The 23069-nt window shown below is 37.7% G+C and overlaps 1 protein-coding gene across 1 annotated transcript; it reads left to right on the top strand.

The window, feature by feature from the left end:
• Positions 1 to 21314: 21314 nt before the first annotated feature.
• On the top strand, positions 21315 to 22765 carry PDHA2 (pyruvate dehydrogenase E1 subunit alpha 2). The gene has a single exon (XM_042933965.1). It carries the CDS (start codon positions 21397 to 21399, stop codon positions 22570 to 22572), a length of 1176 nt encoding a protein of 391 aa, XP_042789899.1. The 5' UTR covers positions 21315 to 21396; the 3' UTR covers positions 22573 to 22765.
• Positions 22766 to 23069: the final 304 nt, after the last annotated feature.

Raw genomic sequence — 23069 nt, 5'->3', positions numbered from 1 at the left:
CCTACATTAAAGGAACTTCAGGAGAAAGGGGCTCAACATGAAACCTGTTAAGATCCCTTGTACGTACCTCACAAAACAGCTTTTAGCCTCAGTGTGGTCAGAGTACAGAGTTGTTGTGTTAAATAAGAACTATTTTGACCTTCGTTCTTCGCCTTCCTTCACATTTCTGATCTCAGGTTAGCAGCTGCTAGTTTGTTGAGAGGAGAGGAGACCAGAAAGAGAAGGTCTAGTGAAAGAACCATGCCTTGCCTTCCCAGTGGAGGAGAATGGATGAGTTGTGATTATATGATTGTACAGGGTATACCCTCAACATTGATCATGATGTATTCTGAATCCACTGAATGGATGAGAGGGGTCTGAAATCCAGCCAGTGCTCTATTTGCCCAGCCCTTGTCCTTGGAGGAGATTCTAGTGTGCTCAAAGAAAGGGGCACCTTTTTCTAATATTCAAAGATATGATATTGACTAACAGAGAGTCTGGAGAAAAGATTAATGATACACTAAGGTTAAGTTTTTGATCCATATCATGAAATGGACATAATTTCCAACTTAAGATATTTTTCTTGACTTATAGTAAGGCATGGTCTGTAAGTAAGCAAAAAAAGTAATTTGACATGCTAGAATTGTCATCAGAAGGAAGGGGAAGATTACCACCATTGAATATAAAAGGAAATTGGAAGACAAAAATGAAATGCAACTTTATTAGAATCTGGTTTTAATGCTAGCTCAATGTGTTGTTTACATATACTCACACAGAAAACGAAATCTATAGAGATAGAGTGATGAGACATACTGAGAGAGGATGACAGAGACAGAGACAGAGAGACAGGTCATAACTGAACAAGACAGGATCATCTGTCCTATTCACTCTTTTTCCATATCCTCTCTCCTCCATCTACTAAAGAGGCCTTTTAGTACAAAGATTATCAAGTTGACATGATGTTATAGGAAGTAGGTGATAAAAATGAACATAGGAGAAGCTTTTTTGTTGTTTTTGTTGATTTGAGTGGTGATCTCTTTTGCTGTTTTTGTTTGTTTATTTGGGGGGTGATATATTAGTTTTCTTGCGTTTGCTCCAATCTGAAGAATGTAGGAATCTGCTGAGTTATATTAGCTTGGAACTGTAAATTTATCACTCTAGCCTTAATTTCAAGGGAATGCAGCATGCTGGAATTATGACACAAAGGCCAGAGTAGAGGAGTAGTTAAAGGAAGGGGAATGGAGACCAAGGGAGCAATTACTTCCAGGCACCCATTCAAGTTGGATTCATACCAGACTCTAACATCCCATGGGGATCAGTAACTAATTGCTTTGTACCATCCTCTGGATTCTTTGTGAGTTTGGCTGGGGTCACTGACTGGTGGACTGTTATTTCTGATAATGGGCAAAAGTTACATATTTTTCCAGAAGTTCTTGAAATCTAAATATATATTTATATAGGAAGATAGATATAGACAGATGTATAGGTAGAGTATGTATGGATAGATATAAATAGATGTAGAGAGATATATAATGCAGGTGGAGATATACACATAGATATTTCTAAGTCATTTATTAACATTGATTTATTTATATTTTCTCGACAGAATGAAGCAGTGTTCTCTTCAGTTCTGTTCACAATTGCATTTGTAAACATGATGCTGTATGAAATGGAGCATATGTGAATAAAATTTAGTAGCTAGGGTTGCAATCACCTAAGTTGGCCAATCAGTTTCTCTGGACCCACACTTATTTCTTTTTTTTTTTTTTTAATTTTTTTAACGTTTATTTATTTTTAAAACAGAGAGAGACAGAGCATGAACGGGGGAGGGGCAGAGAGAGAGGGAGACACAGAACTGGAAGCAGGCTCCAGGCTTGGAGCCATCAGCCCAGAGCCCGACGCAGCGCTCGAACTCACGGACCGTGAGATCGTGACCTGAGCTGAAGTCGGACGCTTAACCGACTGAGCCACCCAGGCGCCCCGACCCACACTTATTTCTAAAAGGCAAACCCTTTAAAGAAAATTCTAGGCTTTACCATGTCTGGTGTTTTTGGAGTTGAGCTTTGTGATAGAAAAACAATAGCAATACGTGTACTAGGCATGTGAAGATGTGAAAGGCTTCATATTAGCGATGGAAGGAGAGTCTGAGGAACCCCCTGGGAGCTAAAAGGAGGCAAGATGGAGATAAATTTGGAAGGGAAGTTATTACTTTAATGCTACATTGACCACCTCTGGAGTTCAAATTATATATATTTCAGTAGGTTCCATTTCTGCCTACTGAAGGAGAACTCTTATTCATATATTCTGTTACTCTGCTCTTTTAGCTAGTCACTCATTTCTTATTAAAAACTCGGGTAGCTGATGAGGACATAGCCAATTAACCTTTAGTCAATAGTCTGGTATACTTTCAGCAGAGGACAAGTGCAAAATTAACTGGGAATACACATGGGTTAGTGGTGGAGGGTCTATCTCATCTGTAGTGGTGGCATGGGTGTGAAGGTGTTAGCAATCCAAATAATGGCTGATAAAGCAGAGCAGACTGGGAATCACCCAAGCTTATGTTATAAGCAGCAGTTACCTTTTTTAAACCCAGGAACTCTATTCCTGTTCAAAGCACACCTGGAGGCCTTGACAATGGGTTCAAAAAATAATCCTTACAGAAAAACTGTGACAGTAGTTAGGTTGTAAAAAATAGCCCAAAGCCCAAGCCTAACCTTTATAGGAAGGTTCTTGTCCCAGCAGGGAAATCGAAAAACATCAATGAATGGGAAGAAACCCGCCCCCCCCCCCCCCCCCCAGCCAAGTCTTCGTGACTGAGGCGATTGGAGAAGGAAGATTGGATAAGATAAAGGCTGCAGCTTGGGGAGTTTGGGAGAATAATTGGGAGAATAATTCCCCAAACCATCAACTCTCTGACACCCAAGCATGAATGTGATTTCTTCTGAAAACTGAGAAGGACAGAGGCTGAGATTTGAAAAGATTGAGTGAATGAAATTTTCCAACACCTAGAGTTAAGCAGGTCATGGAAAAACAGGAAGAGATAGGGCATATTAAGGTGAAGTGAACAAGTAGGAAGGGCCCAAGGTCATGTTCTCTATACTTCATAATGGAAAGTATGGAAAGGAACCCCAGTCCACACAAATCCAAACCAAGTTCTTCAACATTGAATTTTGAAATGCTCTGAGGGAAAGAAATCCCTAAAAGTATTCTTTTTTTTTTTTTTTTTTTTTTTTTTTAACTAATAAACCACTGCTTCTCAGTCTTAACTCCAGTCAAGGAAAAGAGGTTGATGGGAGAGCAAGAAGCCTTCTACTTCAGATGTTAAAAGAAGCATCATTTAACATTTCCAGCAGACAATCCCATACTCCATCTTAGGAATAAAAGGCAGACCTTTCCCCCATTATTTCACAAAGACACTCAACAACAGACTGATGGATATAGACAAGAGCTTTTTTTTTCCCCCCTTCATCTTCACCAAGCAGCTGAGGGAGTCCTTACATGAATAAACTCATGATGACCAACAGATATTTTGAAGTCAGACATGAGTATTCTCTTGGAGGCTACCTGTATTCCACATTGTAGCTTTCCATATTAAAAATGTTGGAGGTTATGTTTTCAAAAAGTTTCTTTCAGCAATAGAGCTTATTTGGTCCTGGTTAAAATTTTAAGCAAACATACAGCAATCACAACAAATCAAACAGTGCTACACCCATTTCAGTCCAATACTCTGAATCTCCGACCTTTGGAGAACTGAATGTGCTTTTAGACGTGGAAAATACGTTCTCTACTATTTAACCTAAATGCCACTATAATTATAACCATCTCAGACTTTTTCCTATAATTCTTTCTGAAGATATACAATTAAAAGAAAGTGGTAATCTAAACAATGAAAACAAAATGGAACCCTACAATTACACAGTCAAACTTTTCTCATGTTAGAACAGAATGAAGAAAGGCATTATTTAATTAAAATACCAAATGCCACAATCCATGAGGAAAACCAAGTGTACCATAAGTACAGACGAGAGAAGATGGTAGTGAAGACAAAACTACATGTCTAATACTTGATGTTGTATATAAAGATGAATTATACCCCAAAGAAACATTCCTATTCTCTGTGGTAACCATTAGTGACTGCGTTACATATGCATCAGTTTTCAAACATAGAATGGGGAAAACAAATGGTGCCTGCAGCTGGGTAGTACCTCCTTCATCTGGACATAAAGTCCCTCTTCACTGGTCTGATCCATAACATGTTGCATTAACCACCAACCAGCTTTGCTGTTTTTACTAGCCTCTTTGAGCATTTGAGATTAGAAACCCTGATTGCAACCCCATCCTAAAATGTTTTTCAAATATCCTTCCCCCAAATTGAGGGTAGCACTATTGAGAAAAACAAGTAAGTCTAAAAGGGAAAGAGTCACTTTCAATCCTGTTAACCATAGTTACCTACAGGAATAATCCTTCAAGTTTAAAAATTAAATAAGCAAGAATGCCAGTACTTAGTTTAAAAGTTCTAGTGAGGTTTTAGCTGGACTTATGAGCAGGCAGGCTATGTGATGTTATTAAGTTGTTATTACAAGTGAGTATGATGAATCATAACTTCCTGAATATCTGCAGGGAAGTCTGACCATCCTTTTGGCAATTCCTAGTAGTTAATGTTTATTTAATAAGTGAATAAAGTATATTCACTTTCTAAAATTGCCATATTTGTGCCATAAAATGAAGAATCCATGTATACTATGGACCTTTGAACAGCACAGGTTTGATATGTGTAGGTCCACTTACATGTATATTTTTAAAGATAAATACAGTACAGTACTGTACATGTATTTTCTCTTCCTTATGATTCCTTTAATTACATTTTCTTTTTTTTAATGTTTATTTATTTTTGAGAGAGATAGAGTATGAGTGGGGGAGGGGCAGAGAGAGAGGGAGACACAGAATCCGAAGCAGGCTCCAGGCTCTGAGCCATCAGCCCAGAGCCTGACATGGGGCTCAAACCTGCGAATGGAGAGATCATGTCCTGAGCCAAAGTTGGATGCTTAAAGGACTGAGCCATCCAGACGCCCCCCTTAATTACATTTTTTTCCCTCTAGTTTACTTTATTGTAAGAGTACAGTGTATAACATAAATAGTATATATGTTAATAGACTGTATAATAAGTAAGGCTTCTGGTCAAGATTAGGCTATTAGTAGTTCAGTTTTGGGGGACTCAAAATGTATATGGGGATTTTTGACTATGAGAGGGATCAGTACTTCTAGCACCTGCATTGTTTGAGTCAACTGTATATGAATATAAGTAGTAAATATGACAAATCATACTCAGTATATCAGTGAAGAGACCTGTGACTAATGAGAAACCTTATTATTATTATAGAGATAAATGTAGCTAGCCTGCTCTGTCATAAATATATATATATATATATATATATATTTATTTATTAAAGGGTTACATATATACATATTTATGAAGGGTCAGAACAAATATATATATGCACATACATATATTATATAATATATTATTAAGTATATATAAATATAAATATATATATTTGAATATTTAAGGGCCACAAAAAATTTTAATGTATTTATGCCACATACATCAATATATATGAAGTTTACTGTATATATATTTTAAGTTTATTTATTTTTGAGAGAGACAGAGAGAGTGGGGGAGAGGCAGAGAGAGAGAGGGAGACAGAGAATCCCCAGCAGGCTCCATGCTGTCAGCACAGAGACCAACACAGGACTTGAACTCGTAAACTGTGAGATCATGACCTGAGCTGAAATCAAGAGTCAGATGCTTAACCAAATGAACCATCCAGGGACCCTTAAAATATATAGTGTTAATTAAAGCATTGAAAAGATTTGCCTTGATAAAACACAGATTCTATCACATTTATCACCATGTTAAGCATTTAAATACATATATAATATACTAGACATTCTGTAGGATAAAAAAACATTGGAAAAACAAGACTTCTGGCCCCTGGAATGATAACTTTAGTTGTAAATACAAGAGTCTCCCTTAAGAAAAATTGACTCTATCCTGCCTGTGCTCCCTATAGCATGTGACTATGGTTACTCTTGTCTTCCACACTGATACCTTCTTCTTTAATTTGTAAACAAAGCAACATAGTGTCTTACCTTTCTCCTCCTTTATGGTTTGGTTTTTTTGTTTGTTTTTATCTTCTCTTAAGGATTCCATTTCCTTTTCCTGCCCTTTTAATATTAGTTTTCTCAGGTTTTTAGCCTCAATTTTCTTCTCTCTTATGGTATACACTTGTATTTTTGATTTTTAAATTTTTTTCAGTTTATTCATTGAGATAGATAGATACATAGATAGATGAGAGAGAGAGAGAGTACAAGCAGGTGGGGGAGGGACAGAGAGAGGGAGAGAAAGAATCCCAAGCAGGCTTCTGCACTGTCAGTGCAGAGCCTTAGGTAGGATTCGAACTTAGGAACCGTGAGATTAGGACCCGAGCCAAGGTTGACACTTAACTGACTGAGCCACCCAGGATAATGTTGTAAATCATTATCCAACAAAGTTTTTCTAAGTTCTATGAGGACAAATAGAATTATTGATTAAATGTTAATCTTACTTATTTTTTGATGTTCATTTATTTGTTTTGAGAGAGAACGAGTGCGTGATTGGGGGAGCCACTGAGAAAGATGGAGAGAGAGAATCCCAAGCAGGCTCTGGACTGTCAGCACAGAGTCCAACAAAGGGCTCAATCCCAGTAGATCATGACCTGAGCCTAAATCAAGAGTAGGGCACTTAACTTACTGAGCCACCCTGGTGCCACTAGTACACACTTTTAATAAGCGATCTCATCCTTCCTATAGCATCAATGCCCATGCTGTTAAGCTCTTGTCTATATTTCCAGGTTGACTCATTGTCATGCCCATGCTATTAAAAATCACAGTGATATTTCCAGCTCAAATCTTTCTCCTGAGACATCGTGCCCACTGAATAGTCAAACTGCTTTACAACATTTCAAACTTAGCAGGTCTAAAATTAAATCCTTAATTTCATTGACCTTATGGCATTCTCAGGAAGGCAATGCACAGAATTGTGTTGAAGCTTTCCTCAGATAAAATAATAATTGCTTATATTTTTCATGGGTCTCATTTGCTGCTGGTTTCAAAAATCTCGTTAGCATGAAGCAATCTTGGGTATTTCCTTTGTAATTTGAAAGCCATCTCGAAATAAAAATTCCAAAATACATGTTTTGTAAAGTTTTTATGTGCTATGTAATTACTCCGGAGAAAGCATATGCTAAGAATTAAAATATTTCATGTTAAGTTTAGTTCCTAAATTTACTGCAAAATTATATGTTTGGTTTTCTAGAAACTGATATAATGAATACTGAAGGCTATGTCAGGTATTTATTTGAAAATACTTTTATAAGTTTTGAGAAATTCTTTATTCTATCTAATCACTTAAGGGTAAAAGGATGAATTCTAAAACTTCAAGAGGAATATTACAGACAATTAGAATGAATTCAGTTAAATGGAGGAAAAAAATTAACCTTGAGCTTGCTGCGGTATACCAGATCTACTGAAATTACAATCTCTCCATTGAGCATAATGACTTCATTCTACAAGCAGCATTAAGTAGGACTTTCCTGTATATATTATAGAAAGGTGTATATTGTTCCTTGGTTAATCACCGTATCTTGTCTTAAAAATAAAATGAATATTCCATCATTAAATGTTTTAAAGAAGGAATGTGCAATATCCAGTCTATTTCTTCATATTTTTTGGAGTAATTATGTTGTTTTATGATATTTTCCCCTTTTGTCAGCACTTGTGTTCTTTTATTAGGAAAAAAAAAAGGACCTGTCCTCAGGGTGGGAGTGGGGAAATGCACAATTAAAGTAAGTCTTCATTACTTTACTCTTTGTTAATTAACTGAACACCTTCATCAGCAGATCTATCAAGCTTTCTTTCCTCAAGTTTTAAAGACTAAGCAATGTGAGAGTGAGGCTCTTGTGCAGTATGTGTGGTATGGAAGAATTGGATTTATTTTCATGTTATATGCAATAACGTGCTGTGGAAATCAATGAGGAGTGAAAGCATGGATAATTAAAAGATGCTTTGTTTTCATTATGTGAAATGCCTTTATTCTGTTTGCAAAATAAAATCTCCCGAAACAAACAAACAAGCAAACATCCATACATATACACAAAAGACAAAAGTCATGAGAATTAGAAAACTGCTCTGGTTAGTGCAAACAATGAGTATTTATTGATAATGAGCTTATAATGGATGATAGTCATGTAATAAAAAGACTGACTTAAAACAGAAATCTCAATAGGCCATTTCCTTATTAAACTACTGTCGTGTTTTGCACTAATAAGACACGTGTCCCTGCATGCATCACCAAAGTCTCCTTTGCCGAGATTTCCCCAATATCTGGACTCTAAACTCAAAGGTGTTGAGTTCTTTGATACATCATGTTGTTCCTGGCTTCAAGGTCATGCAACATGCTATTTCTTCTGCTTGGAAAACAGTTTCTTCTCATCCCCAAGAATCCAACTTTTACTCATATTTCAGAATTCAGAGTGGAGTTTTTTTCTTCTCTGAGAATTCTTCTGGAACACCTGGAGCAGTAATTAGCAAATGAGGGAGATGACACCGCTTAGAAACTATTTAAGGACAAGTAGAAGCATTTTTTATTATAATGATGATGGCTGGACTGAATGAGGCTACCTTTTGGTGCACAGGGACCAGGATGCCAAAGGATCCACAGTGTGAGTTCAATTTTGCACCTTGAAATATTATTCCTCTCAAAATGCAAATAGTGTCCCTACTGAGAAATACAGATTGAGAGACTAGATCAAGTCCTTTATTAAAATTTCTATTAGCTTTCTGATCTCTACATTTATTAAAATTTTAAATAAATAATTTCATTAGCTATCTAATATTAGGCCCAACAAAATTATTGGGCAAGGGTGAAGGATCTTTATAACTGATGTGTTCTACTAGACCCGTCATTCAGTATTTGGAATGCTCCTTCCTTGACTCATTTTACCTCATGGGAGGGGAAAGGCTTATTTGACTTGGAAGTCTGGGAAATACAACCCAGGGATCCTGTTCAATTTATTTCCTCCCGTGGGAATGGATTGTCCACAATTCTGCTTTTTCTTGTGGGAAAATTCATAGTATAGCTGGCGTCTTGGTGGGTAAGTCTGCCTAATTATAGAGCATAGTCAGCAAGCCCATTTACTTTTCTCACTAAGCTACATTAGGTCAGCAGTAGAAGTAGAATTCAAGATTCTGTTGTAAATTCAGGACCAAGAAAGAAAATCTGGAAGAACAGTTCTTAATTTCAAGTCACTTGCTCGTTGCCTTAAGAATGGAAATTATTCAAATAATTTCTGGGTGTGGTTCAAGATGATCTGGCAATTATAACTTGGCCTGCAGGATTTGGCTGTGCTCTAATAGAACATTCCCAAACATTTTATGGAGTTCAAAAATGAGGAATGGCAAGGTGAGTGGCAGCAAAATGGTGGCAAGAGGTTGAGCCTGTGGAGCTGCTCCTTCCCAACCCTAGAAGTCTAGAGTGTCAAGAGCAGCTTCAGTTCAGAAAGAAGTCAATGACAGAAGCAATTGGACATTGGGCTAAATTGTTGATTCACAAGAAATAGTGGTGGCTGTATTCTAGACAGACCTCACCATGAATGCCACATCAAGTGCTAGGGACTCAAAGTAAAAAAAAAAAAAAAAAAAAAAAAAAAAAGGATATTAAAAGACTTTGGAAGATAATGACTTAGAAAAGCCAAAAGTAAAATTAGGTGACTGTGTCTTGCAACATTTCTCAAGAATGACACTCTGAGAGAGGATGTGGTAGACATGAGAGACTTCCACCACCTCCTTCTCCTGAGAGGTCAAATGCGCAGTGTCAAAATTTCACTCTAGTGAGAGGTTGCTCCTGACTTCGTTAAAGTTCACAAGTCTTGAGTCTATAGAAGTTATTAGCATCCGGATGAGGCTAAACCCAAATACTTTTCTCCATTTCTTGGATGCTCTCGAAATGCTTCCGTGTTTTTGGCCACAATTGAGGAGAAAGTTTTTCACCTTTGTTTCAGCTTTTATTATCAGAGTCTCTTATCACTTTCTTTCAATTTCACTGCAAAATCTCTGATAATGGACGTGAAATAGGTGACTGGGCATCATTTAGGTTGAGTGGAACTTTAGCCCTGGTAACAGTGTAGCCTCTAGTGTTTATTTAATTTATTCTGTGACAAACTGATAGTTACCTTTGGCAAAATCAATTCCCTGCTTCTTCTTCTTTAGTAATCGTATCATCTATTTTATTTATGTGCTTCATGGAAAGACTGTATTTCCAGCTTTCCTGCCGTTTATTAAATGTGCATTGTCACTAATTAATGGCCAATGAAATATAAGCAGAAAAATGTGTAAATTCAAGGTAAATTACTTAGAAGATGTTTGGCATGTACCCTTCATCTATTTTTTTTGTACTTCTTGTTCTCTGTCTATATTGCCCCCTGAAAAGCAGAGGGGAGATGTTTGGGAGATCTAGCAACCATCTTGAAGTGTAAAAACAAAAGCTACATGCTGGGATAGGGAAGCAAAGAACGGGAAGGAGCCTGAGTTCCTGATGTGTCTTCTACTTGAGGGAATGGAAGTTTTTTAAATTTTTTTTTTAAACGTTTTTATTTATTTTTGAGACAGAGAGAGACAGAACATGAATGGGGGAGGGGCAGAGAGAGAGGGAGACACAGAATCAGAAGCAGGCTCCGAGCCATCAGCCCAGAGCCCGACACGGGGCTCGAACTCACAGACTGTGAGATCGTGACCTGAGCCGAAGTTGGACGCTTAACCGACTGAGCCACCCAGGCGCCCCGAGGGAATGGAAGTTTTAATATACAAGGGTATTAGGGTTCTCCAGAGAAATAGAACCAATAGAATAGATAGATATATGTATAGCTACAGGTATAGATATAGATATGAAACAGACATAGATATGGATATAGGTAAAGGTATAGGTATAAGTATAGGTGTAGACATAGATACAGATATGAAGAGATTTATTAGAGGAATGGCTCACATAGTTATGGAGGCTGAGAAGTCCCATAATCTGCCATCTGAGAACTGAAGAACAAGAAAGCTGATATAGTCTAAGTTCAAAGGCTTGAGAACCAGGCTTAAAACTCTGAAACCCCTGGTTGAGAACCACTGAACTATGCTGATAAGTAGAGGTGAGGTCTTATGGTAATATTATGTGTCACTTTTTAATTTTCATTAGTTATACTGTTTCCCTTGCCTTAAGTAACACAGACAACTGCTTGTGTTAATGCTCCATGTCATTACTGCATCCTTTTTTAAAATGTTTATTTGTTTTTGCGAGAGAGATAGATAGAGAGAGAGAGAGCACAAAGAGGGGAGGTGCAGAGAGAGAGGGAGACACAGAATCTAAAGCAGGCTCCAGGCTCTGAGCTGTCAGCACGGAGCCTGACCCGGGGCTGAAACTCATGAACCGCGCAAAGTCAGAAGCTTAACCAACTGAACCACCCAGATACCCCATAAACACTCTGTCTTTTAGCAAACAGTGATGACTGAGAGGCAAATGATAGGGTATTCTTCTCAGAATGAAGACTTTGTGGCTCTTGTAGTGTTTCCTAATATAGTTCCCCTTCCCTTCCCTTCCCTTCCCTTCCCTTCCCTTCCCTTCCCTTCCCTTCCCTTCCCTTCCTTTCTTTTCTCTCTACCCTCCTCTTCCCTCTTTTTGTTTCTTCCCCGCCCACCCCAACATGAACTGCTTCTCAAGCTAGCTGAAGAGAAAAAGAAATGAACTTCTTAACCCAGAATTTGCTATTCCAGCCCCACCACACAGGTGAATCGACAGTGGTAGAATAGCCCCTAAATGTGCTCGTTCTTTCTTTCTTTCTTTCTTTCTTTCTTTCTTTCTTTCTTTCTTTCTTTCTTTCTTTCTTTCTTTCTTTTCTTCCTCTCTTTCTTCTTCTTTTTTCCTTCTTCTCTTTCTTCTTCTTCTTCTTCTCCTTCTTCTCCTCCTTCCCCTTCTCCTCCTTCCTCCTCCTCCTCCTCCTCCTCCTCCTCCTCCTCCTCCTCCTCCTCCTCCTTCCTCCTCCTCCTCCTCCTCCTCCTCCTCCTCCTCCTCCTCCTCCTCCTCTTCTTCTTCTTCTTCTTCTTCTTCTTCTTCTTCTTCTTCTTCTTCTTCCTCTGAAGCTCCTGCTACTCAGCCAGGATGCTTAAATTATTATCTAATTGCCTACTGAAAAGCCACAAGAGATACTCTTGATGGACTGAGAATTTATCCAAAGATGCAAATCTCTTATTCTATTATATAGGAGAATGAACAAAGTTTGAAAGAGCCATTTTTACATGTGATTAAGGGATATTTACTACTAACCTCCTGATTAAGATATATGTGGTTACTAAAATTTCATATTCATAATCCAAAATTAGCACATAACTTACGAAAGCCTTGATATAGCATATTGATGATGTCTGAAGTACACCAAATGTCTGACAGTTGATATTCTTCTTTTTATTTACAAATTACTCTTGTTTTAGCATCATCCTCATTTTTTTGCTTATTGTTGTTGTTTTACTTTATTGTCAATGGTATGAAGCCATCTATATTTTCATATTTGGGGCCCTAAATCTTCTGTTATTTAAGATTTAAAGTAATTTTGTGCTGTGGCTCAACCACAAATTAACAATATTGAATTGCTAAAGCAAATGCATACACAATTTCCCTTAACAAAGTGTCATGTATACTTCCTCTTCATTCATAATGGACTGCATGTTAACTTGTTATCTTTCAACAACTTTCAGTAATGGCAGATAAATGCAGTAACCTTTCAGGAACAGATAAGATTTGAGCTTAAAGGGCATTGAGTATAATGCAAAGTACCTTTTAGGATCTCACTGTCTTCTTTTAAAAAGTAAATGACTATTGTTTCACTTGCATTGTTTCCTAATATTTATTATCTCTGCTTGGTTTTTTGTTATTTTATAGAAAGTATGATTTGATGGAGTTAATCAAAGTCAAGAGTCTGTTCTTCAACATACTTATTTCTTGAACTGTTAAATACCTGAATTTCATTCTTTTGACAAAATTGGTAACTTTTTTTTGGTAATGTTTATTTATTTTTGAGACAGAGAGAGACAGAGCATGAACGGGGGAGGGTCAGAGAGAGGGAGACACAGAATCTGAAACAGGGTCCAGGCTCTGAGCTGTCAGCACAGAGCCTGATGCGGGGCTCGAACTCACTGACCGCGAGATCATGACCTGAGCCGAAGTCGGCCGCTTAACCGACTGAGCCACCCAGGCGACCCCAATTTTTTTTTTGGTAACATTTTTAACATATACACTTTTGTTTACCTTTATAATGAGCCATCAATTCTCAACAGATCATCCTTTTAGGGCTTGTATAATCATTGACAAAATATTAGAAGATTTAGAGTTGGACAAATCAGATTTAAGTTTCTGGCTTTTGGTTTCTGGAAATATTTACTATTAAATGCTTAGTTTTCTTATCAGAAGAAATAAGTAATGCAATTTCACTTATGTCATTGAATTGATACATTAATTAAAATATCACTTGCAAAACAGTTAGCAAAGTACCTGGAACATACTAAGAAGTCAATAAATAATCATCTATTAAAATCACCGGGGTGTCTGGGTGGCTTAGTCTGTTGAGCGTCTGACTCTTGATTTTAGCTCAGGTCATGATCTCATGGTAATGAGATTGAGTCCCACCTCCACACCCAGCATGGAGACTGCTTAAGATTGTCTCTCTCTTTCTCCCTCTGCTCCATGTGCATGTGTTCTTTCTCTCTCTCTCTCAATCTCTCTCTTTAAAAAAAAGCAGTACTTCCCTAATACATAATACCTGGAACATAGTATGAAATTAGTAGTAACAGGAGTGTTCAGTCTTAGGGGAACATTTCAGTTATGACACATCCATATAATGGAGATTTTTTTGGCAGCCATTGAAATTATCTTTCAAATAGGTTTTGATTATTTGGAAATTAATTATATATGACACTAAGAAAAATAGCTCGAGAGATAAAAATGCACAATATATCTTAATTTTATTAGAAATTTAAAAAATAAAGGGAAATTATATTAGAAAAAAGAAAAGAGAAATTAAAATTTAATAGTAATTATCTTGGGATTATTTAAATATTTTGTTCTCTTGCTTTTCTGCATTTACAGTATAGAGTTTTCAACAAGATTTTATAGTCATAGTATATGTTGAATTTATAAACCCAGAATGGGTTCCTGATGATAATAAGAAAATTGGGAAGGGAAGATATTTTTATTTAAGTGGGTAAATGGCAAGAGCTCTTTCTTTCTAGACTTTTTTTCAGGCCTAAATAACTACTGAGATTTAAAATGTAGTTTTTCCCTGGTAGATTAGAGAGAATGAAGGAAGTTAATGTTGAAAATATAGTTGGCAGTTCCCTACTGGTGAGAATTAAACCAATAAATCACATGAGAGTCTGTGGGTAATCATTTAAGCTGGTGAGAATAGAGCACATAGTATTAAACTGTAGACCTACATTTACTTTTTTGGGTGGGTCAAGGTTGACATATCAGGAAATAAAGTGTGGGGTATAAGCAGCAGAAGAACATGGCTTTTTTTTTTCCCCTTAAAATTAGAGTAAGATAATATCCATGGAGAAACATTTATGTTATGTGGCAAAGAGTTCCAGAAATTGATAATACTGAAGCTGTCATTAAATTTAGCCAAGTCCTTGATGTGAGAACTTTCAGTTCATTGTTGATGACACAGATTGTAGAAACATATGGAAGCAATTAGAGGAAAGTAAATGGAGACTGTGGATACTGGCTGCATGTTTGTGGAACTTGACTAGATAAAAGGAATGCTGTAGGATGAGATCTAAAAGAGGCAATGGTGACTTAAGTTTCTTCTTTCAGAGTTTAGGAAATATGAGCATGAAAGAAGGCCAAAGGAGAAGACAGAATTGATGATTCTCTGGTGGGGGACGGAGTGGGGAGTGTACAAGAGAGAGGGGTGTCTTCTGAATGAACAGTGGATTCTGAGGCAAGGGCTGAGGAGTTAGATTTCCAGATAAGAAGAGAACTCCTCTTTTGCTGAGATTAGTGGGAAGGAAGCTTTCATAGACATAAAACTTCACCAGAGGACAGGGCTGGGGAGAGCAGTGTAGTATGTTCAGGCAAGGAACAGTACATCCGAAGGTGAGACTGGCTGTCCATGAACTAGGTGCATAACCTGAGGACATGCTTAATGTTTACTGGGCTTATTAACCTCCCTAGGTCTGCTTTTCTTCAGGTCAATGGGGATATGATGCATTCCATACAATTTAATATTTAAAATTCCATACAATTTTCCATATAATATGGAAAATGTCCATAAAATGTGGAAAATCCTTTTAAAAGTTGTAATGCATTCTTGTAAATAGATGATGATTTTATTGTAGAATGAAGTGGGCAGAGGACTAGATGAGGGCAGATAAAGACTAAGAGTTTTTGGAGAAACTCATCATAAACGTCAGTAGGGTGTTCATTGTCTAAGAGAATGGAAACAGCATAGCCAGCTGGCCCTGATAGGAGCTTGTTAAATTTCTCTACAATCCCCCAGTAACCTTGCTTTCTGAATATGGTACTTTTGAGAAGTGCCTGAGATGTTTGAGCTTAAAATCACTTCTTGCGCCCTATCTTCATTTACCAATATGGATGATGTTTCTTGGGCCTCGTATTTAAAATCCTCTCTGAGGCTTCTCCCATGGTGGCCTATTAGATTTACAGTGTTGGGTACTATGGAAATATCTTAGAATCTAGATGCACAGTGGGTCCGTGGGAACAGAAAGATTCTCACGCACAGAAAGCTCCATAAAACATCTACAGCATTGTCTTAGGTTGCTTGGAGAAACTGCATTCATATTCACAACGTATTGCATAATTATGAGATCCTGATTTTCATATTTCCCAGTGTGCCTTTTCAGCTCTGCTGTATTACCAAATTAAAGAAGACAACACAACTTTACAAAATTATAGTGTTCTGTTTTGAATGTTGCAGTTTGACAGTACTCTATTTTTAATTTGTTCATCATTGATCCTAATAAAGACAAACTGTCACTGTAACCATTGCCTGGAATGCAATACATTAGTTTTATTGCCTCTATAACAGCTGCTCATGTGTCGCTTCCTCTGTCATTCAATGATGATGTGTCCTTTTCTACACCCAGTGCCAGAAAATCTGGGAAAGCTCACAGCACAACACTTCCATATGAACCGGATTAAGTAGAGAGAAATCTAATTGTATGTCATCATTGTATTTCTACAACTTAGTACACAAAGGAGACATATAGAAGGAAAGCACTTTGTTATATGGGCTGAATAAGTGAAGAATGCATATTACACTTTTTTTACTGGCTTTGTAGATTTTGCCTTTCACCTAAACTCTCTATGCCTCAGTTTCCTCACACAGAAATTGAAAAATAATAGAAACCACTTTACCTGTCTCTGTGAAGATCACATAAACAAACTTTGTATCTCCAGCAAAGATATGCAAGGCTATCATATACCTGGGCAATATTTACAACGATGCCTTAAATATCAAATTGATGCATATGATAGCTTAAAATTTCATCTTTTATTTTTAGAAAATATTATTTTGCCAGGAAATTTTGCTTGTATATATCTATACATATTCACAAGGATCTCCCAAGAGAACCATGAAATCTATTGGGATCTCAGTTTAGGGTGTAATAGGCAACACTGTGTGCCAGCTTAGACAGGAATAGGGCAAAGAAAACCGATGATGTGGCCAACAGTAGGTTGTTAAAGAGGGGTGCAAGATTTGCCTTCTTCCTCAGAGTGCTCTTTCCCACGATTTGCCTGTAATGGTCAAATGTGCTGCTCAAACTTCCTTCTAGGGGGCAGCAGTGCCCTGGAATTTTGCCAACATTCCTTTGTCTCTTTAAACCTAGTTTAGTGAGCGACTTGGGGCTTCAAAGAAGCAAAGTGAAAAGAAATAAATGTGCTAATTTTGTTATTGTATACCGATATTAGAAAAAGGTAAGAGTGTACCCAAAGTTGTTGGAGTTCATACACAAAGAAAACATCAAAAATGGTACAGCTAAGAGAAACTAAAAACTATCCAGAGAAGTCATTTCACTATTGAATTCATAGTTTATTTTTACTATCACACTTAATATATATTTTATTTCTATTAAAATTAAGGTTCTCAGGCTACATTTATGTTTATTTAAAAGATAAAAATTTGAGACATGAGTTTTTAATTATGTGAAAATTAAAATCTTTTGAACAAAACACTTTCCCAGGAAGTGTAAATAATACTTTCTGGAGGAAATGCAAATAGACCTAACTGTGACTTAGGCTTTCGTGAATTTGTTTTGATTTGTTAGAAATATGTATGGAATTGATGACTTTTCTTCTGAATGGGGATTCCGATTTTATAAAACAACTCAAAGTACTAAGCAGAAACGAATTTACAACTTCTGACATCTATACTGATACTTTACTGGTTCAGACATTAGACCATACTAAATCTCGACACCAAGTTATACATGAATTTTTATTTCTTATCTCACTTGGCCACATTCAATTACAGCTCTAATTATAGGAAGCTTATTAAAAGTTTGAAAAGTTTTCTTTTATAGTTTTGTGTAATGATCCCTTTTACCATTATCTGCCAGACCCTGGTCCCAAACTTTAAGGATATGGGGTCACATATTGAGGGATGACGACTCAGATGATTTTGTTCATCTGGCAGAAGAAAGACGGTGGCTTCATCAGTTGCTACTAAAAATTAACCCACAATGTCTTTCCTTTTCTAACACCATCATTGTTTGGGTGGAATGAGGAGCGCTCTCACTTTACATCTTGTTTTCAATCAAGTCTTCTCTTCATAATAATTTGTCCTGAATTTTTATTTAACAATACCTCAGAATTTATCATGGGGGTGAGAAGAAAAAAAATATTGGTTGCCCAGGGCTCTGAACTATTCTGAAACAACCTCGCTTATTATAACATTAAATAGGAACTTTGCTTGATTGTCATTATTCTGCAGAATATATGGTACTGACATTTTCCCTTTTCTCTGAGGGAGATAAAGTAATAGACCAAATGGGAAAAATTCTTCCCTGAGTTATATATAACTCTTAATTTTTTCACCAAGTTCTTACTCATCACTCTTAATTGCCAAATCTTAGAGCGATGAAAAAAATACATTGCCACTAATCATATCATGAAATCTGATATTATTTATCTGGAACATATTCACTTTTTAACAGTTTTCTTCATTTAACATTTGGTGAAAGAGTGCAATTATTGCTGGAGGAATTGAAATATCCTTAAAATATACTGTTCTTTTTTTTACATTTCCTTGTCACTTATTAAAAAGTATTTTATACGCTATTGATGCAGTAGGGTGACACTTTTAAGATACATTCAGAAATGCCCCTGGAGTATCAACCATTAGACATGAAATGTGAAATTCTGTCACACAGACATGAATGACTGCTACTATAATCACTGGCTCCTCTTTTATTAGGTTTTTTATTAATTAAATGTAAAGTCTACCATTGGCCTTATAAAAGTGCTCATCTGTTTTCCTTTAATTTCAAATAGATTAAAAGTAAGATTTGGTGTTAATTAAAACTTGGAATTTATGGGGATTTTAATTGCAAACAGCATTTCAATGGTGAGCATGCAGATGACTATTAGTTCTGTTTTGTAATAAACACAGTATTGAACAACGACAGGACAAAAGATAAATTATATGAACAGCAGTATGCCCCGATCGGCTCTGTGGTCCATGCATAGCCTGAATCCTGTCTAGCTGAGGGCAGATAAGAGGAGAAACTCAGAAGGTCAGGATCTCCTTGGTGAGTTTTAAACTTTTACACTGCTGTCTGGAAATTTCACTTTTACTTTAAAAATGTGGATGGGCTTAGGAACATAACAAAAATTTAAAAAGTGAGCAAACAAACAACAACATCATCGGGATTAATCAGTTTAATGGAAATGCTTTGATATCATATTCTGTACATATAACTGCACCTACCCTTAGGTTGAACCTAGGTTAATATAGGTTAATTATATATGATGTCCAAGAGGCCTCTGGAAGTTTCACATTTTATTATTTATTATCTTAACCGGACCCTGTTGCTTAAACAGGGCTATCTTCTGTGGGACCTGTAGCACAGGTATTTTCCAATTAGCATCTTTGCATATTCTCCTTTGGAATGAGTTGGGTTTAGCCTTGTCACGTTAGGCTTTTATGGGGAACTCTATCTTTGCAGCCCAGGCTACACATGACAAGATTAAATTGGCACACTTTACTATATAACTCTTGTTCCTGGCAGGACTAGCCTGGCTGATACCTCTGAGAGAAGGCTCAGCTGTCACTCAGTGACCCATTAACACTACTGTTCCATCCTGCAGTGTCATTTTTCTCATTCTCATGGAGATAATGCTCCCTGGAGATGTCCAATACCTGCAGGAATGAAAGAGAACAGCAGAGAGAGGCTAACTATCAAAGAGAGAGCAAATAACACAGCAAGACCATGAATTCCAACAGCAGAATTTTAAGTTGAATGAAAAGATGAGGCCCATTAAAATGACTGGGATGGGAAGGAGTTGGGGGGAGTCAAGTTTTAAGAGATATTGTAACTTTTTAACAAGCTATTTTCTACTTCCTGCCTGAATATCAAAAGGAGTGTCCAACATAACACCTGCAACTAGACATAGAGAAGGCAGCTGCTTTGAACGTGTCATAGGGAAATTTGGCTAAAGATTTATTGACAAACAGGGATTTTGTATTTTATTTGTATCTTTGTTTATAAATAGGCAATGGATATAAAACAGAAGACTCAGTAAGGTGAATGACTTAATAGTCTACATAGAACCAGATTCCTGGATATGGTTGGATTATTGGGGTACAAAAATCACCTTACTAGTAAAAGTGCAAAAGAGGAAAATGATATGTGATCTCTATAACACTAGGCCTATGACTTCTCTTGTCCTGTGATTGAACTGTTACCAGTGACTTAAGCAAACTCTATTGCTCTCTTTCAGTCCAAACTGCACACTGTTTAGTGGGTCACTTTATAAGAAGTTACCCTCTCTAATGTTTACTATAAAGAGATATTATATGGGGTGCCTGGGTGGCTCAGCTGGTTAAGCCTCCAACTTCAGCTCAGGGCATGATGCCTCAGTCCATGAGTTCCAACCCCGTTTCCAGCACTATGCTGACAGCTCAGAGCCTGGAGCCTGCTTCGGATTCTGTGTCACCCTCTCTCTGCCCCTCCCCCACTCATGCTCTGTATTTCTCTCAAAAATAAGCAAAAGAAAGTTTTTTTTAAAATAAAATAAAGAGATAATAGGATAATAAGAAATAACAATAAGAAAACACTTCTCAATTTCGTGGACTAAGACTGATTCAATTTAGGTTGATATATATAAAAACAAAATCCAGCATCACTTGCATCTTGATGTTTTCTATGGAAGCCTGTTGAAGACATTACAAGGAAAAGACAAAAAAGGTAAATTAGTCAGAAAATAGAGGGAAACAAAAAGGGATAAGAGTCGGGATTATAAGAAATACAAGGAAAGGTGCCATATCAAAAACTTACCGCAATCTGCATCTCAACTCTGCCTTTAATCTTCCCACTTCAGGAAAACCTTATTATTGGGTTTAGACTGCTATACTCTGGCTGGGGTTTATGTATCATCACCTGCCTTGCACTCTCCACCCCTCCCTCAGGTGACACACGTGCTAGAAGCCATAGGGTAAATGTGCCGTAATCTTTTGCGACACCAACTTTTCTTTAAAAAGTCTGTGTGTGTTTAAAGTTAAATATTTAAATTACAAGTAATTTGCATCTTTATTTTTACATTCAAATAAATATGGTACACTATGGAGTAGGATAAAATATCCATACATATTCTAAAACAAAATTTTAAAGACTTTAAAGAAATACTGGCAAGAATATCTTTGGCCTAACCTCTCGGATCCCTCATGTGCCTTGGGGACTGTGTTTGTGCCTCTGTTCCATTGATGTAGGGTCAAGAAGCGCTCTATAGTGTTTAGCAGGAAGAAGGGACTCTGGTTACGTTTAGGCAATGATGATGGCACTAATTAGGATAGGATGGTTGTTCAGCCGAGTCTTTCAAGAAACGAAACAACCTTTATTCTTAATTACAGTTGGAAGGCACTGCAAAAATCAGTCCATCAGGTCTGGCAACCTGGTGACACGGAGCGGTGTGACGTGGCCTCTGTTGCCAGCATGGTCATTGTGGCGCCGATGGCATTCTGACGCGGAAGGAGACTCCGGAGGGGACCGGCGCAGCCAGGCCTCTGGGCAGCTGAGAGTCGGGGCCACCACCTTGGGCTGTTCTCCATGAGGAAGATGCTCGCTGCCGCTGTCTCCCGCGTGTTGTCCGGGGTCACGCAGAAGCCCACTAGCAGAGTGCTGGTGGCATCCTGTAACTATTCAAATGATGCGATGTTTGCAATTAAGAAATGTGATCTTTATCGCTTAGAAGAGGGTCCCCCTGTCACAACAGTGCTCACCCGGGAGGATGGGCTCAAATACTACAGGATGATGCAGACTGTTCGCCGAATGGAGCTGAAGGCAGATCAGCTGTATAAACAAAAATTTATCCGTGGGTTCTGTCACTTGTGCGATGGTCAGGAAGCTTGTTCTGTGGGCCTGGAGGCCGGGATAAATCCCACCGACCATGTCATCACCTCCTATCGGGCTCATGGCTTGTGCTATACTCGTGGACTCTCTGTCCGATCAATTCTTGCAGAGCTGACAGGACGAAGGGGAGGCTGTGCTAAAGGAAAAGGAGGATCGATGCATATGTATGTCAAGAATTTCTATGGGGGCAATGGCATTGTTGGCGCACAGGGGCCCCTGGGAGCTGGTATTGCTCTGGCCTGTAAATACAAGGGAAACAAGGAGGTCTGTTTGACTCTTTATGGGGATGGTGCTGCGAATCAGGGTCAGATAGCTGAAGCTCACAATATGGCAGCTTTGTGGAAATTACCCTGTGTTTTCATCTGTGAGAATAACCTCTATGGAATGGGAACCCCTGTTGAGAGAGCATCAGCCAGCACCGATTACTATAAGAGAGGAAATTTTATCCCTGGACTAAGGGTAGACGGAATGGATGTTCTAGGTGTTCGGGAGGCAACTAAGTTTGTAGCTGACTACTGTAGATCTGGAAAGGGGCCCATAGTGATGGAGCTGCAGACCTACCGGTATCATGGACACAGTATGAGTGACCCTGGAATCAGTTATCGTACCCGAGAAGAAGTTCAGAATGTGAGAAAGAAGAGCGATCCTATTATGCTTCTCAAAGACAGAATGGTAAACAGTGAGCTTGCCACTGTTGAGGAACTAAAGGATATTGATGTTGAAGTGAGGAAAGAAGTGGAGGATGCAGCCCAGTTTGCTATGACTGATCCTGAACCACCTTTGGAAGAATTAGCTCATCACATCTACTGCAATACTCCAGCTTTTGAAGTTCGTGGTGCAAACCAGTGGATTAAGTTCAAGTCCCTCAGTTAAAGGGAGACTTATGTAAATTTACTTTTAGTCCTTCATGGGAATGTTCATGGTCCACTTTAAGAAACTATGTGCCCAGTTTGGCTAAGCAGGAATAAAACCCATTAAATAAGGGCCCTGTAAACTTTTATTAAAATAAATTGAGATGATTAAGCGATTATTAGAAGAGAATAAAAGAGATCATTGAAAAAATGTACATTTAATTACAAAGGATATTTCATTCAATTGTACATTGTTGCATTAAAAGATATCATTCATTTAATCATTTAGCGTTGTTGAAAGGTAAACTCTGGCACATGAAAATTTTCAAGAATTTGTTTGAACATGCATCAGTAGGAGTCAGGCAATGCCAGACCAGAGATGGTTAGGTGTGCTCCATCAACAGGAGCTAGGGGAAGCATTTTTATACAGAAGCAAAGCAAGGAAGTTATTTTATTGGCTATACCTTAAGGTGCTGCTGGGAAAGCCTAACTAGGTGTTTGTAGTTGCTTATTCTTAAG

The sequence above is a fragment of the Panthera leo genome, chromosome B1 (assembly GCF_018350215.1).
Source record: "Panthera leo isolate Ple1 chromosome B1, P.leo_Ple1_pat1.1, whole genome shotgun sequence".
In the NCBI taxonomy this organism is placed as follows: domain Eukaryota; kingdom Metazoa; phylum Chordata; class Mammalia; order Carnivora; family Felidae; genus Panthera; species Panthera leo.
This window is presented reverse-complemented; position numbering and strand designations above follow the sequence as displayed.